General features: G+C 40.6%; 1 protein-coding gene across 1 annotated transcript in view; it reads left to right on the top strand.

Annotated features, from left to right (window-relative positions):
* The window catches only part of LOC120518282 (ZP domain-containing protein-like), a 45120-nt gene that overhangs the window by 14847 nt on the left and 12215 nt on the right, over positions 1-18058 (top strand). The window contains exons 4-9 of the mRNA XM_039741018.1: positions 4322-4722; positions 6942-7038; positions 9944-10133; positions 11434-11533; positions 14443-14772; positions 15020-15077. Coding sequence (XP_039596952.1) covers positions 4322-4722; positions 6942-7038; positions 9944-10133; positions 11434-11533; positions 14443-14772; positions 15020-15077 — 1176 coding nt within the window. The remainder of the gene's footprint in view (positions 1-4321; positions 4723-6941; positions 7039-9943; positions 10134-11433; positions 11534-14442; positions 14773-15019; positions 15078-18058) is intronic.

The raw sequence follows: 18058 nt of genomic DNA, 5'->3' as shown, positions 1-18058 counted from the left end.
GTCCATTCGTGGACCACGCATCTCACACCTAGTGCTTCAGTACTGCTCCATCTGAATCAACCCGCCCCTCAAAAACTAATTTATGGTTATAAAAACCATCTTAATTTGCTGAAATACAGTATAAAGAGTCGCTGCATCACAGATAGAATCGCAACATTTTACTCACCAAAAATTTGGATTATTTGTAAACAAAATCCATCCTCCTCTCTTTCCTCAAAAACAGTTCAATCACTCTGTCGTACGGATTATCCATGCGCCTCAGTTTCATCAAAAAGTCTCCTTTAATAATAATAATAATACATTTTATTTATATAGCGCCTTTCCCATGCTTAAGGCACTTACAGAATATAAGAAAGAACGGCAGGTTATACAGTATATAGCATAGTACAAAGCAAATAAATACATAAAGAAGATTAAAACAGTAAATTCAGAGAAAGCCTAACAGACAACAGAATTGATGGTCTAGCACACACACCGGTTACATGAGCATCTTGACAGAGAAGTAAACTTAGAGGTGTAATAAAGTCAAGTAAAGCTAAAAGCCTTCCTGAACAGATGAGTTTTGAGTTGTTTTTTAAAGAATTCATGGAATCAGCTGACCTGATTAATTTCGGTAAGTTATTCCAGAGTCTGGGCACTATACAGCTGAAGGCCCTGCTGTCACCCATGGAGTGTAGATTAGTGTGGGGCACAACAAGATTACCAGAATCAGAGGACCTTAGTGAGCGAGCAGGCACATAGTGATGGAGAAGGTCACTGATGTAGATTGGCGCAAGGTTATTTAAGGCTTTCTATCGCCATCGAAGCTAATGCTGAAAATCTAACCTGCGGCTTCTATCCAATCAATGGGTCTGAATATAGAGGGCCGTACTGACACCAACTGAAAATCTGATTGGTTGAAGCAACAGGTTTATCGACATTTATTCTGTGTTAGAGTGCCTGCACAACGGATTGTGAAGGCCTCTCTGCCTGGCAAAAAATGATGGCTGAAATGTGATTGGTTAAATGCTTTAATACGAAAATACACGCCTGGAAGCAGCACAACCATCGGAAAAGCTATGAAAGGAAGCGAACAGACTATTTGGAATTATTTAATAAATATTCATGGACAAAATATAATTAACATCAGTTTGTGATTCAGATATTTTTACTTATGAATATGCTAAGCACAGTCCTTCACCTGCGAATATTTACCTTATATGGGCAGGCACTCAATTACGTGGGAGGCGTGATGACGCGACACGCAACTCCGCCTCCCACGGCCATCGAGCTGCAGTCTATTACAGTATATGGATGAAAAATAGGTTCCAGTCATGACCATTACGCGTAGAATTTCGAAATGAAACCTGCCCAGCTTTTGTAAGTAAGCTGTAAGGAATGAGTCTGCCAAATTTCAGCCTTCTACCTACACGGGAAGTTGGAGAATTAGTGATGAGTGAGTGAGTGAGTGAGTCAGTGAGTGAGTGAGTGAGTGAGTGAGTGAGTGAGTGAGGGCTTTGCCTATTATTAGTATAGATTAAAAGTTAAAGAAAGCCTCCCTCCATGAGATCTTAACGTTAACCTAGCAGGACTGCCACTCTTATTGACTTCACGTCTTATGGGGTCTCATTTGCCATGCTTTTACGCGTGTCCTGCATTGTATTTTGAAAACATCTTAAGTATCATCATGTGCTTTCACAGTGAATCCTGAAGGGTTACAGGGGGCAGAAGGAGCGTTTTTATTACTACATGACCATATTTATTGTAGCTATGAAATGGTCAAATCGTTCAATAAACCTTTCAGGTCAGCCTTTACAGAAGCTCCCTCTCATTTTTACAATTATTAATATTAAGATTTAGCCCAAAGCTTGTGATTTTAAATTTCTTAATGGATGTTATGAATTGAAGAAATGCTTCTGTCATCGCATGCTCATCTCAGCTGCCTTTCTATAAAGCTCCAAACTTGTGAAATGTCGCATCTTGATGTATACTTTTAGTAAGTCATTATGCATTGGGGAAAGTCCGGAGTACTGGACAATGGCCTGTATTATCCTGTTATATAAAAATCGCAAGTGGTCTCCCTTCGACTTTCTCGTATGCTCAGATGTGGGGATGGATGTTTGAGGAGTAAATCACAAGACAATAATTATATTTTTATATTATGTACATTAAAGAACAATCAACAACAAATCAAATCAAATTAATAATATATTAATAATATAATATATTGAACAATTATTAAAAAAGTAAAGATGAGTAAATCAGACTCTGCAGCTGCATAAATAAAAAGTGAAGTACCACTTCTGGTTAGCAGAAATAGCTCAAAAGGTTGATAGAAATCTACGTTTTGTATCTGATACATGTATGCAAAATTTGGTTGACCTAAGTGAAAGCGTACTCAGGTTATCGTGTTTACACACACACACACACAGACACGCAAACATAATTCCAAAAATGGTATTTTCAGACTCAGAGAGGTCTAAAAAATCAAGATTTATGAATATCTCAACATTGAATTTTTGTACGATTGCAATACTTTCCCTCTACTTCGTATATTTCATCACAGTGAACTCTAAGCTATCGACTTCCCAACAGTGTTCAGAAGCCATTAAGAAGGCTCACAGAATATTAGGTTATATAGTGCCTTGATGTGTGGAGTACAAGTCACAGGAGGTTCTGCTCAACCTTTATAACACACTGGTGAGGCCTCATCTGGAGTATTGGGTGCAGTTTGGGTCTCCAGGCTACAAAAAGGACATAACAGCACTAGAAAAGGTCCAGAGAAGAGCGACTAGGCTGATTAACGGCTACAGGGGATGAGTTATGAGGAAAGATTAAAAGAGCTGAGCCTTAAGAAGATGAAGAGGAGACCTGACTGAAGTGTTTAAAATTATGAAGTGAATTAGTCTAGTGGATCGAGACGGTGACTTTAAAATGAGTTCATCAAGAACACGGGGACACAGTTGGAAACTTGTTAAGGGGAAATTTCGCACAAACATTAGAAAGTTTTTCTTTACACAAAGAACAATAGACACTTGGAATAAGCGATCAAGTAGTGTGGTAGACAGTCAGACTTTAGGGACTTGATGTTTTTTTGGAAGAAATAAGTGGATAGGACTGGCGAACTTTGTTGGACCGAATGGCCTGTTCTCATCTAGGGTGTTCTAATATTCTATACAAGAAAGTCAGGGAGATCTAAAATTTCAAGATTCATGAATATCTTGACATCAAATTTTTGGACGATTGCAATTCTTCCCCTATTCTTCGTATACAAGAAAGTAAAAAGGGTGAATACGTGGAACAGAACAGAAGTAATGCTCAATACAATATTCAACAGAAGATATTAAATAATATGATTTATTTATCACAGTCACTTTTTCTCTCTTCTATTTATTTTATTTAAACAGATACTTGACGATGAACACACCCAAGTGTACAGTGTTGTGCATGAACAAGTTCAAAAGAGCGCGTTCATCGAACAAGCTCATTTTTCAAAGAACGGTGTACTTAATGTAACGTATTTAAAAAGTGAAGAACCTGGACGTGAGCGAGCTCAGTTTTAGGTGACATTCTGGATGTGGTTTAAGGTCCAGATTAAACATTTTACCTTATCCTGTAATGTAGCGGTGGAGCCGAATCCGAATATGGTATTCGGATAAGTACAAATAGTGGATTTTCATAAATATTTATTTCATACGAATTTTTTGCCATTTATTTGTATTCGTAAAAAATAACATCAATCCACTAGGCACTGTCTATGGTTGCCTGCTTGTACTTAAGCTGTACCCCCCACTGACACGAGCACGCAGTGAAGCTCCGCTTTCAGTTTTAGGATAACGCTGTACTTCGTGAAGCTACTTTATATTTTTCCCCGCTGGACATGCAATATGTGATGAGAATTTTGACCGACAGCGTAATCGATTAGTTCACCTACATGCTGGCTCCACAGTCACCATTTGTGTCACACGTTTGCAAATAGAGCGATAATTTATATGGATACTTGCATCTCTTTAATTTGTTTTTTGACTGGTATGATATCAGCATATATGGGTTATACGTGTTTGTTGCTGGGTGTAACTCAATAAAGTGTGTTTAAAAATTTTAAAATGAACTGAACATGAACGAGTCCAAAATGGAAATGGTGAACTATGAACATGGATTTATTCATTTTAATCTGTGTGAAATGAACTTTGAGCGAGTTATTGTGTGGTGTGAACTTGCAAAACACTGCAAGTGTATCTGGGACCAGGTTAGAGGGTGGGCTACAGGGTTCTACTTTCCTGAAGAATTCTTATAGTTTCCGTGTTTTGTTTTTTCTTTCTTTTTTTTTTTGTTTTTTTAGGAAAATTCCACCGATCTTATTTTCCGTAATGAGATTACATCATTTGATCATCCCCATGAAGTTATAACAAGAAAGAATCAGGTGGAGATTCCATTCAGCTGCTCTTTCCCTAAGACGGGTCATGTTTCCAGCTCTTTCATTGCACACAAGGCCAACTACATGTTCTCCGAAGCAGGCTTTGGGACCTTCACATACATATTTGAATTTTACGAGAGCAGTGAATTCACAAGGATCATCAACCCCAGCCAATACCCCATTGAGGTGGAACTCGAGCAGATGCTATACATGGAGATTGACGTACAGTCTTCAATTGCCAACACCAAGCTGTTTGTAGAATCTTGCCGAGCCACACCTCACGATGACCCCTATGACCCCGTCTACTATGACATCATTTCAAACGGGTAAATATTATTTTTGATTTCTGCACTTATTTTGTCAAAGAGACAGGCTCACTGCATTCAGGATGTCATTCCATCATATTTACAGCCATAAAAAATTTGGAGAGTGTAAAGAAGAGTGATCTGAAGGTGAAAATGGAGAAATCCATATCTGTATCAAATGACACGGTGATATAGAAATATAATGTCCATCTATTAATACTAGGGAGCTTTGCCCCCTGCTTGCTTTGCTCGCCAGCCCCTGGGCGGGCGCTACGTGCAAGCCATTTTGCAGTTCAGCCTCTCATGTATGGAGATGCGGATGTACAATTTAAACAGATTGTTATTTTCATGGGAATTGTTACATATGCATTACAGTACTATTTTACATTACAGTGAGTAATTAACCATATTAAAAAATAGTAAAATGTCCATCCATCCACTATCCAACCTGTTATATCCTAACTACAGGGTAATGGGGGTCTGCTGGAGCCAATCCCAGCTATACACAGGGCGCAAGTCAGGAAACAAACCTCGGGCAGGGTGCCAGCCCACCGCAGGGCACACACACACACACAAACACCCACACACCAAGCACACACTAGGGACAATTTAGGAATGCCAATACACCTAACCTGCATGTCTTTGGACTGTGGGAGGAAACCCAGGCAGACAAGGGGAGAACATGCAGACTCCACACAGGGAGGACCCGAGAAGTGAACCCAGGTCTCCTTAATGTAATCATTTGAAAGTAAATTATGTTTCATGTTGCGTTATACGATTTCATTCTGTTTGGATTTGAAATTAACACGCAAATACTTTTACTCTAAAACATCAGTAAAAACAAATTTTTGAATAAAATTTTTGTCAATATCGCATTGAATTTTGATTCTATGTTTGGACTTACGTTGTGACAACGCAACGTATAACTGCCCGTGAGAAAATATTGTTTCTTTCTCTCTAATAAATAAGCCAATTTTTTCGAATGTTTGTCCCTGTGATTTATTAATTGTCATAGCAAAAGCTATTCTAACGGGAAATGTTTTAATACGAATGGCGTATCAAGATCTCCTTTGGTATCTGATGTTATTCACGGAAGATGTACTACATTACCTTTCTTGGATACATCCTTCTTTCTACAGTAATTAGTGCGGTGGAAGACCAGACAGTGTTAACGCTTGTAGATATTCTTTGTGATATTGTAAGTTGATGTTTTCATCTTCCGTATTATCACGTTTCATCACCGTACTATCACTATCAGTTGATAGACTCAACTGTTTCAGCAGAGTCTATCGATATACATTTAACCAATTTGCCGTGTAACCGATCGACATTTTTGGCGTTAATTCATTTGACTTCATCTTATCTCGGTACTAAGATTGCCCGTGTACTCATTTCTTTTTTTGATAACCCGTTGCGATGAAATTCAATAAAATTTGGATATAATAAGTCTTCTTTTATTGGGAACTTAAAGTGAGGAAAATGTAAAAATTTGTAAGAGCTGAGAGCGCAGGAACTGTGTCAGTCAATAGCCTTCACACGAATGAGAGGTGAGAGAACCGTGTGCGTGATTGAATATGGTTGAGAGGAGGGCGTGACTTGAAAAAATCTCATGGCCAAAGTCTTGTCTTGTGGGACTTGAAATTATCTCTTTGAAAAAGTGTCGTCTCAGGATTTCCTTTTATAATAGAGAGATATGAACTAGCTTGTGGTGTAGCGGTCCGAAGCTCTGAATGGTAAGCCAGTTTTTAAATAATCCATTTGGTCGGGTCAGTCTCTGTGGGTGCAATCGTGCAGCTGTGGGGAGTTGATAGGGTAATTGGGGCGAGTCACATCTGCATGTAACTCTGCGATCATTCTCAATTGCTTAATCGGCTTCCTGCCAATAAGCCATATCAAATTCCAGAACAAATTCCGGGTAGGGTGCCAGCCCACCGCAGGGCACACAGACACAAACCAGGGACAATTTAGGATGACCAATGCACCTAACCTGCATGTCTTTGTACTGTGGGAGGAAACCCACGCAGACATGGGGAGAACATACAAACTCCATGCAGGGAGGACCCGGGAAGCAAACCCATGTCTCCTTACTGTGAGGCAGCAGCGCTACCACTGCGCCACCGTGCTGCCCAAAATAGAAAAGTGTGCTGTCAAACATATTAGGTTGCTACAGGCAGATGTGTAGATTTTATGGGTTTTCCAAAACAGGAATGACACTGATGTTACATTTCTAAATGTTTTAGGTGTGTTCAAGATGACACGACAATCGTCTACTCCAATAACCAAACCGAGTTCAGATTTGGGGTTGCAGCTTTCAATTTCATCGGAGACTACAGCCAGGTAAGCAGATTTGAGCGAGTAGATCCAAAGAACGTGTTTAGTGCTGAGATGAGATCAGTGCAATGATACAACACAGCTGATTTTGTTGTATAGTGCTCTTCATGGCGTACAGGCCAAAAACATGGAGAGATGCATTTGTTGAAAAACGTTTTATCTTTTCAAGATATGTTTTCTTTTTAAAAGGTAAGCAGTGCTAAAGATGCCCTGCCTTGTTATCTCACATCAAAGCTACACTTTTCCTTATCTGCCTGGTTCATATGCCAGAGCTCTATTGTTGGATTTTTTTTCTGTGTTCAGTCTCACATACTGATTGGGAAAAACTGAAGAGTATGAATGTAAACCCATTGATCACATTATGGATTCAGAACTTTCTTGCCCAGTGGCACGAAGCTCAAAGTAGTTCAAAGTGCCTTACAAGATGAAGAAAGAAAAAACAAAAAAAAAAATTTAAAAAAGATTAGGCAATACTATTGCATTATCGTGGTATTTTCCACTCCATACCGTTTACCTAGGGGTAAGTGTACTCATCAGATTCGTTACCGGGTTGGTCTACTGTTACACCTGAAGATTAACACACACATACATAGTGTCACAAAAATGACCAAGAGACGTTGAGAAGGTTTGGGGCAGCCACCCGTATAATTTTTCCTGGTTGCAAAACTGAATCAAAAGAACAGACATGTTCACACAACTGAGTCCAAAACAGAACTGTCTTAGTATGCACAAGATGGCAGCTTTAAAGGCCAGTAGGGGAAGTGATGTCATCAGAACCGGAAGTGACATAATTGGCTGCCCCAGAGCCAGGTGGAATTTCCCTAGGATGGTCTGCAAGAGATGAAGAGGGAGAATTAGTGCACTTTGCCACCCCCATGGTCCAGTGTGGAATTACATGTACTCAAGTCCCTTAGTTATCTCCTAAGCACGCGTGGGTGACAATAGCTATAACCATACACACAGAAACCCAACAGTGCCTTATGATTGACACACACACAGCTTGTTAACCTCTAGAACTTTAAACCGCACAAGTGCCTTAGGAATAACACAGCCTGTCATTCTCTCAGCACTTCAAGAGACTTATTTATTATCGGCACGACAACATACAATGTTTTAATGATATCTCAGACTTAAATATTACTTTTGGTCTTTAAGAATACATTTAAACATACAAAGGCTCAGCATCCTTGACTATAGGCCATTTGTAAGCCAAAAATGCCTTACTTCATGTCCTGATTCCTACCATGGGGTGGAGCTCTCACCCTCAGCCTTAATAAACCTTACAGCACAAAGCGTATGGCAAACCTCTGGCTGCACCGGGTGCTCAAAGAAATCTATCGTATTACTTCAATCACTCCAGACATGAAGACAAAGCATAGAAAGATAAGAGAAGCACGGTATTTATTACAGGAATAATAATAATAGTAGAATAAAGAAAATTAGAAAATAGGACTGATAGTAAAGTCTGGATATATATATAGTCTTTAGAAAAAGCTTTTGAAAAGCTTAAGATGACAAGGATGAATGTCGCAGGTGGCTTGTGATCTAGCACTCGTGGTTGTTCTTGAGATGCTTTTCTGACGATCAGATGGAAATGGCTGCACATTGCCATCGCTCTGCTCTCTTCTGACATCTTTGTCCCTTCTTTTTCCTCCCTCCTTCAGGCACATTTATTCTAAAATTCTGTGGGGGGTTTGCAAAATGTTATTGTTAGATATTAAGATTGGCTGGCTGTCAATATGATGAATGAATTCTCTCTCCATTTTCCCAAAAATAATTTTTTTTTTGATGTTCTCTGAGGTCTTCCTTTCCCAGGCTGTAAAATCATTAGATGTCCATCCTTTCTTAGGTTATGAAGTAATTGATAGCCTGAGCCACCAGTAGGTCTTCCTTTCTTTGTTGGAACAGCTGAACAAAAGTGAGGTATAACTGGGAAAAGACATGCTTTGATTTGTCCTGAATGTAGTTCATCTGTTGTCTTGTCTTGAACAAAATATAATGGAAATAGAAACCAAAATGTACAGATTTTGTACCTCACAACACTAAGTAATAAAGAATAAAGTAAGGTTCGATTGCTGGGAGAACAGAAAAAACAAACAAAAAAAAAAAAACTTCACAGGGCTGGAGAATAAAAAAAACAAACAAAATCTGCATGGGTTCCGAGGCCACAAGACCACCTGGACGAGCCCCCACTGGGCATTCTATCTAACATAAACGATCTCAATCAGTCCTCATGGTTTTCAGGCTTCACATGGAAGAATTAGATGATGATGGTCATGTGGACCTCTGGCCTTCAATCCATCAATGTAGGGACTGCATGGCGCCCTGATAAGGGTGTGGATGACCTCATGTTGTCCTTTTACCATAGTCTGTTATCACTTTCAGTTTTATTGCCTGGTTTAGTGGTCAGACAAACCAAAACCTAAAAAAGCTCCAGCAGATTACTAAGCATGCAACTAAAGTTATTGGGGCTGATGGAGATGATCTGACAAGTGTGTGTCAGAGGACAACGCTAAAGCTACTGCCTAATTTCAGAACTTACTCAGACTTAACAACAACAACAATAACACTGTAAAGAAGATCATTACACGTCACCCCAGGACTAACTTGGAAGTAACCATCATTAGGGCAAGCAGTGTGGCATAGTGGTTAAGGCTTTGGACTTCAAACCCTGAGGTTGGTCGTTTAAAATCTTGCGTGTGACCCTTAGAAAGTCACTTGACTTGCCTGTGCTCCAAAAGAAATGGAACCAATTGTATCATAAATGTTGTAAGTTACCTTGGATAAAGGTGTCAGAGAAATAAATACTGTGATTCTAATTACATAGAATTCCAAGACTGAGTCATGCTCACGGTTAATGCCAAGAATAGAGAGGAAGAGCAATAACTTTAAAATATTCTTCTTCTTCTAGGTGTACATCAGCTGTACTGTCATTCTGTGCACCTCTGGGAATCCCGGAACACGGTGCGCACAGGGCTGCATGAATAATGGCTCTTCAACTGTATACTTTAGACGAAGGAGAGCACTGTCTTTGGAGAGCCAGGAGCACTTCATCTCTCAAGGGCCTCTCTATCTTACAAAAAGAGCTCAGTATAATAATGGTAAGTGTCGTGGATATAAGAATAAGGCAGCAAAGGAAAAAAAAACCCTAAATAAAATTAGATGTGACTTGAATTGCTTTATTATCCGTTTATAAAGCAATTAATTAATCAGAATCAGTTTAAACTGTAAATCCTTTTCCGTTTCCCTCTTGAAACCTACGAGAAAAAAACAAAACTGACCTGCAGCTAAAAAACAGTAGTGTAACGTGAGTAAACAGAGTAAGCAGACAGCAGCATATTACGTGCACAGTCTAATAAAGCGAAAGCTGGTGATATGGCCAGCCAAGTTTGGACAGCTGAGATGATTATACACTGTTATACCTGCCTCGCACTCTCCACCTGCCATTTTTTAACTTGCATTGTGTTTTTATCACTCTTTAATTTAATATTTTTTTTATCAGTATGCTGTCTGCTGGAGTATGTGAATTTCCCCTTGGGGATTAATAAAGTATCTATCTAGCTATCTATATAGGTGATATAAAGATGAGATCAGACCTGTTCAGTTTTTTCTAAAGGTTTATATTTAAAAGCTTGTTTTTTCCATGAAAGGAACATGGTGAGAGATGTTTGTTCTCCCGACTGAAGTCACCTGGATTCAACACTTGGAATGATTCATCAATATAATCTTAATCCCCGAGTGAATCATTTCTGTTGCTGAGTGAGCCAGGATGATGTAGTTTATCTCCCGGGGCAGGGAGGTAATGTGGACAAATTCTGTCAGCATGTTTGTGAAAGTCAATCCTCATTTCCACTGTTTTGGTGGTATTGGGTATCAGGTTATTGGTGGCACACCAACAAACAAGACGAGTCACCTCCTTTCTCTATTCTGTTTCATTACCATCATTAATTAGTCCAATGGGATATATATACAGTATAAAGGATAAATTGTATAAGCCAGGTTTTCTAAGTTAAATTAATTTTTTGGGGGAGCATATGCATTTTCCTGTTTTTCTGGTGCACACATACCTTCACACTCAAATCTATATAAAAGTTTTATAAATAAGACCCTAGGTCTATCCAGGGTTCCAATGCAACCTCCTAACATACAGTTCAGCTCCACTGCCACAAGGGGGAAACAGTGCTGAAATGAGACTCGGATCGGGAAAGAAATGACAGCAGATACTGAGGTCTTAATAAAGCCTAGTCTGAGATGTTATGTCAAATAAATTAAATGATTCCGTTGGATTTGCAGCTTAGCAAGTAAAATAACAATTTAACAAGATGCAGGTTTGCCAGGGAATTCGCTGGCCTATGGTGATGACTTTTTATAATCAGCGGATGAATTTTTTTGTTTTTGCAGATTCCAGAGAGATGTTGAGTCAGAACATTCTGGTTATTGTAGCAGCTCTTGTCGTGGCCGTCATCCTTATCTCCGGTGTTGTGATATACCGAGGAAAATTGTCAGAGGTGGTCCAATATTCACGGCTTCCATCTGCAGAATGCTGACAAGTGGGAGAATGAAGGGCGGCAGAGATCAGCTTGAAGACGATGGTTGACTTTATAAAGACAGTTGATTTGTGTAACTTAGAAAAAGCTTAAAATAAACTGAATGCTTATCTTACTGTTTAATCTGTGGCTACAATTCAAAATTAATAAAACATTCAAATATTAAAGCTGGGAGAAGTGATCAGTGATCAAACCTAAATAATATGCTAGCATGAAACATTTAATGCAGAGATTCTTTAATTAAGGAGAAAATAACTTCAGTATATAGCGCCTTTCTCATCTGTCTGTCGTAGTGTCTCATATTATGTATCAAACAGCCATGTATTTCTACTTCACATTTTTGAAATTATCAAAAGTGAAATAAAATGCTAAAAATGCACTTTTGAATCCTTCCATAATTTTGCTAAATTATCAGAAGGGTCACAAGAAGTCCAGGAATTCAAAAAGAATAAAAAAAAAAAACGCATGTTAGGCACAAGAATGTTGAGACCTCTTCTCTAATAAGATCGAGTCTGTCCAAGATGGCTGCTCTTCTGGTAATGATGGTGTCAGAATAAAGACATAAAGTCATCATGAAGGTTTGCAGCAGACACCCATTATATATATCCTGGCTGCAAAATGGTTTAAATAATTGTGATATGTTCACAAGTCGGAGTCCAAAACAGAACGGAAGTCTTTGAGTTAAGGTGGTGTCTTTATAGGCCGGTTAAGGAAGTGACGTCATCTCTAGGGCCAAAACTGGAAGTGACGTCATCTCTAGGGCCAGAACCGGGAGTGACGTCATCCCTAGGGCCAGAAGCGACGTCATCAGTGGCGCCGGAACCTGCTGGGATTTCCTGAGAGTTGCCTGCAAGGAATTGAGAGAGATAGTTAATGCACCCTGCCTCCCCCTGGTCTGTTGTGGAATTACTATTACATAGGCCCTTTAGCTGCCTCCTACTCGCATGTGTGTGACAATAGTTTCTGGGAGGAAGAGGTGGGTTCAGGTGGAGTGACCCCCGGAAGTGACGTCATGATTGGCAGCACGTCAATCCTTCTTTCTGTCATTACCTAGCGACCTCTTGGTCCGGGTGGTAATACAGTTAACTAAGCCCATATGTTGTTCCCTTAAGCGCCCATGTATGACAATAGATAGGGCAAGCAGATCATAATCCACAGACTGTAATTGTCTCTACACATCAAACCTGCTACAGGATTATAACTTTAATTTTCATGGAATAGAGTGTTGTCTGAATGTACCGTATGCGCTGTCTTATGCCCGCTTGTCCATGTGGTTTCATATCCATCTGAGAAGCACCCCCAATAACATCAGATCTTCAGATTAGTCAGATTGTTGGAGATGAACGTGTAGGGGGGAGCTCCATTTACAGCGATGTTATTTTAACATTTTTTTATATATCATTTCGAGATATTATGTATTTATTCATCCTGAGGGGATTTAATAATAAAACATGTGTGTACAAAGTAGCATCAGTTGCAAACAAAGGGCTTAGAAGGAAAAGGAAAAAAACAGCAAAAGTCCCATCAAAGTCTAAACTGGCCTCAAGTTTAGGGTACAGCCACCCAGAGACAAACCTGGAACAGATTGGTGAAGGGTACAGACCTGCCAGGATCTGACATGGTAGCACTAGTGGGAGTGAAACTACGAGTGAGGCAGGCAAGGAGTATTTGTCGACTCCAGGAGGATCATTGGAGCCAAACATGGCCTTTTCATCCCCACTGTCAACTTCATCTAATACCCACCGTGAATCTGCAACATTATCTCCTACTGAACTTGCAACTCCGCAAACTGAGATCGGGGAAGATCGAAACGCACTCTCCGAGCTGTAGGTAAAGATGACCGTGCTCAGGGAAAATATAAATGATATAAGGTGAGATGCAAAGACGAACAAAAGAGAAGTAAAGAATGGAATGAAGGTCCTAAACGAGAAAAATGAGAAACTGCATCAGAATATGAAAGACCTGGAGCAACATTAAAGTTTACTATAACCTTTACAGAAATGCTACAAAAAATTGATGAAAAATTACTGGAAAATACAAGTAAGTTAGAGAGCAAAATGAAAGTACTTGCTACTGAGCTTGAAGATGTTAAGCAAATGTTCACAACCCGTATTGAAATAGTTGAACAATCGGCTTCTTTCGTGGATGAAAAGCATCTTCCTGAAAATTTGGAAAGTCCAAACCAAGTGATTTTCATTGCTACACTATTCTCTAAAATAACTGGAGAAGACTTAAAATTGGACATTGAGATCTTTGCGGCATACCGTATACATGGATCGAATACCTCCAAACCAATAAGTCTAATTGTCCGTTTTGAGAAAACTACAAACCAAACAAAATCTCATGTCCTTTCTCAGACAGAAAGACGAGATTATTTTTGAAAATACCCGCATTCATATTTTCCCAGATTTCTGAACTGCTACATTTGCTAAACGCATCACATTCTACAACATTAAGCAGCGCCTACGCAGAGGTGAAATCAGATACAGCCTCTTGAAGCCTGCCAAGCTGAAAGTGGTTACTGAAGATCAGTTTTACATTTTTGGTTCTCCAGACAAAATATATAAAGAGCTGAGAAGACTGATCCCGACTTACTTTTGAAACACACGATCATGAGTCACACTGTGTTCTGGGAAGGCAAGGAAGATTCTACTTGAAGCTTGCATTATAAAGTGAAACTTACTGTACATATATTATATATTGTGAAAGATGCCCGGAACAACAGACAGAAAATGTCCCAAAACACCCACTTTTTTGGGCACAATGCACAGTCCATAACAGCACACACAGTACACAAACCAACACAAATAATGCTCACATACACCCAGTCCTTTTCTTTCTTTCTTTCTTTCTACTTCTGCAGCCTCCACTACTCTCATACAAGCTCTGTTCTCTGCCACCCGACTCCGGCTCCCGAGTGGAGTGATGTGGCCCCCTTTATACTGCTTCTGGAAGTGCTGCAGGTGTTGTCCGATCAACTTCCGGCAGCACTTCTGGGTGTTGCAGAAGCACTGCATGCCAAGGCTGCAGAGCTGCCCAGGTGCCCCCAATCAGTGGCCACGGGCCTCAACAGGGTTGATCTTCTAAGCTCCAAGGCCATAGCCCCGATGCAACCCAGGGGAGCAGCCTTCTCATGTCCTGGGGAAGGTACTGCTGATGTCATGTCCTCTCCTCAGAAGGGCGTCCCAACAAGGCAAGGACCCCGGCCGTCTGTCACAATATATTTTGTGACCACTGCCACTGGCAGATGCGCTGGCCCTTCAGATACCCCCTCTTAAACAATTTTTCAATGGAAAAGATACACACTCTTTCAGTCCCTCTTTGCAAGATCAGTTGCTCGCTTGCCACATGACTCACTCCTCATGCAGCGTTATAAACATTTAAAAGATCGAGCCGTGGCCTTCCTGTGCGCTCTCTCTATCCTGTGCTTTTCCCCCCAGACATCCTATGCTCCGGCTGTTGCTACCAGCCCGCTGGATGCCCTTGATGAAGGAGGCGGTACATCACATTTGACAGCTGTTTCCTGTGAGACCAGTTCGCCTCTGCAAGAGACTTGCGTTTGTAACTGACAGAACAGCGATAAACTTTCTACTCCTTGTACTCTTCTGTGCAACAAAAGTTCAGAAGAAATATTTCCATGACCAAATACTTAATTTTGTGAGCTGGAATGTCAAGGGTCTCAATCATGAATTAAAGAAAAAGAAATTAATCTTGTGCTTAACAAGTCTAAATGCCAAGACAGTATTTTTACAGGAGATTTACTTATTAAGCAAGAGTCAGTTTTGGTTGCATAAATAGTGGTCTGGCCAAATTTTCACTCTAGCTATACAAAGAAGACCAGGGGTGTGGGAATCTTAATACACAGAACTATTCAATTTGTAGTGTTAGATGCAATATCTGATTTTGAATGGTGATATTTCATTGTGACAGGCAATTTCTCTAATACTAAAATAATTTTGATTAATATCTATACACCTAACACAGATGATAGAGCTTTCTTCCAAAATATATTTTTATCTATCCCTAATGTGAACAGTCACAAAATTATAATGACGAAGACTTTATTTGCATTTGAGTTCCACACCTGGATAGATCCTCAGTTGCGATGGTGATAACATCTAATACTGCAAAGCTAATTACACAGTTTGTAACACATCATAGCTTATCTGACCCATGGAGGTTCTTAAATCCTAACAAAAGAGAACACTCCTTCTTCTCAACCATACATCACTGTTACTAAAGAATTGATTATTTCCTTATAGTCAATAATTTTTTGCCCACTATCAAATCTTGTAAGTATGATGCTCTTTTGTCTTGGTAGAGTAATACTCTACTTTCCCCTTTTTTATTATTAATGTGTAGCCTTTGTCAGAATGCCTCAAGTCTCCCAGACTTACCACTGTTTATAAGGTACAAGCAAAATACCCGCGCTTCACGCCGGAGAAGTGTGTTAAAGAAGTTATGAAAAAGAAAAGGAAACATTTTAAACATAACGTAACAATTGCTTTCTATTCGTTTGCATAAGCACAGTCCTTCACCAGCAATTATTTAATGTTAGCTCAGACCCGCTTTTACTGAGTTTGTGCCAAACACTATTCTATCTCTGACCATCTCATCTTCGTTTGCATAAGCACAGTCCTTCATCCGCGAATATTTACCTTATATGGGCAGGCACTCAATTACATGGGAGGCGCATTGATGCGGGACGCAACTCCGCCTCACATGGCGACCGAGCTGCAGGATAGATAGATAGATAGATAGATAGATAGATAGATAGATAGATAGATAGATAGATAGATAGATAGATAGATAGATAGATAGATACTTTATTAATCCCAAGGGGAAATTCACATAATCCAGCAGCAGTATACTGATACAACGAAACAATATTAAATTAAATAGTAATAAAAATGAAAAGAATTAAAATAAAATTAATGTTAGCATTTACTCCGCCGGGTGGAATTGAAGAGTCGCATAGTGTGGGGAGGAACGATCTCCTCAGTCTGTCAGTGGAGCAGGACAGTGACAAAAGTCTGTCACTGAAGCTACTCCTCTGCCTGGAGATGACACTGTTCAGTGGATGCAGTGGATTATTCATGATTGACAGGAGTTTGCTTAGTGCCCGTCGCTCTGCCACAGATGTTAAACTGTCCAACTTTAATCCTACAATAGAGCCTGCCTTCTTAACAAGTTTGTCCAGGCGTGAGGCGTCTTTCATCTTTATGCTGCCACCCCAGCACACCACCGCGTAGAAGAGGGCACTCGCCACAACCGTCTGGTAGAACATCTGCAGCATCTTACTGCAGATGTTGAAGGATGCCAACCTTCTCAGAAAGTATAGTCTGCTCTGACCTTTCTTACATAGAGCATCAGTATTGGCAGTCCAGTCCAATTTGTCATCCAGCTGCACTCCCAGATATTTATAGGTCTGCACCCTCTGCACACAGTCACCTCTGATGATCACAGGGTCCATGAGGGGCCTGGGCCTCCTAAAATCCACCACCAGCTCCTTGGTCTTGCTGGTGTTAAGGTGTAAGTGGTTTGAGTCGCACCATTTAACAAAGTCTTTGATTAACTTCCTGTACTCCTCCTCCTGCCCACTCCTGATGCAGCCCACAATAGCAGTGTCATCAGCGAACTTTTGCACGTGGCAGGACTCCGAGTCATATTGGAAGTCTGATGTATATAGATTGAACAGGACCGGAGAAAGTACAGTCCTCTGTGGCGCCCCTGTATTGCTGAACACAATGTCAGACCTGCAGTTCCCAAGACGCACATATTGAGGTCTGTCTGTAAGATAGTCCACAATCCATGCCACCAGGTGTGAGTCTACTCCCATCTCAGTCAGCTTGTCTCTAAGGAGCAGAGGTTGGATGGTGTTGAAGGCGCTAGAGAAGTCCAAAACATAATTCTTACAGCACCACTGCCTCTGTCCAGGTGGGAGAGGGATCGGTGTAGCATATAGATGATGGCATCCTCCGCTCCCACCTTCTCCTGGTATGCGAACTGCAGAGGGTCAGGGCGTGGCGGACCTGTGGCCTCAGGTGGTGAAGCAGCAGCCGCTCCATGGTCTTCATCAGATGTGACGTCAGAGCAACAGGCGGAAGTCATTCAGCTCACTAGGACGTGATACCTTTGGGACAGGGTGATACAAGATGTTTTCCAAAGCCTTGGGACTCTCCCTGTTCCAGGCTCAGGTTGAAGATGCTGTAGAGGACTCCCCAGTTCCAACGCACAGGCCTTCAGCAGTCGTGGCGATACACCATCTGGACCGCTGCTTTGCTGGCACAAAGTCTTTTCAGCTCTCTGCTCACCTGGGCTGCTGTAATTGTGGGTGGGGATGTCTCACCTATGCTGGTATCAGCAGAAGGATGGTTGGAGGATGCAGTACTCCGAGGTGAGAGTGGGTTAGGATGATCAAACCTATTAAAGAAGTTGTTCATTTGGTTTGCTCTCTCCACGTCTGTCTCGATGGCGGC

Source organism: Polypterus senegalus, chromosome 1, assembly GCF_016835505.1.
Source record: "Polypterus senegalus isolate Bchr_013 chromosome 1, ASM1683550v1, whole genome shotgun sequence".
In the NCBI taxonomy this organism is placed as follows: Eukaryota; Metazoa; Chordata; class Cladistia; order Polypteriformes; family Polypteridae; genus Polypterus; species Polypterus senegalus.
The sequence above is the reverse complement of the archived record's forward strand: the minus strand, read 5'-3'. Positions and strand labels throughout refer to the sequence as shown.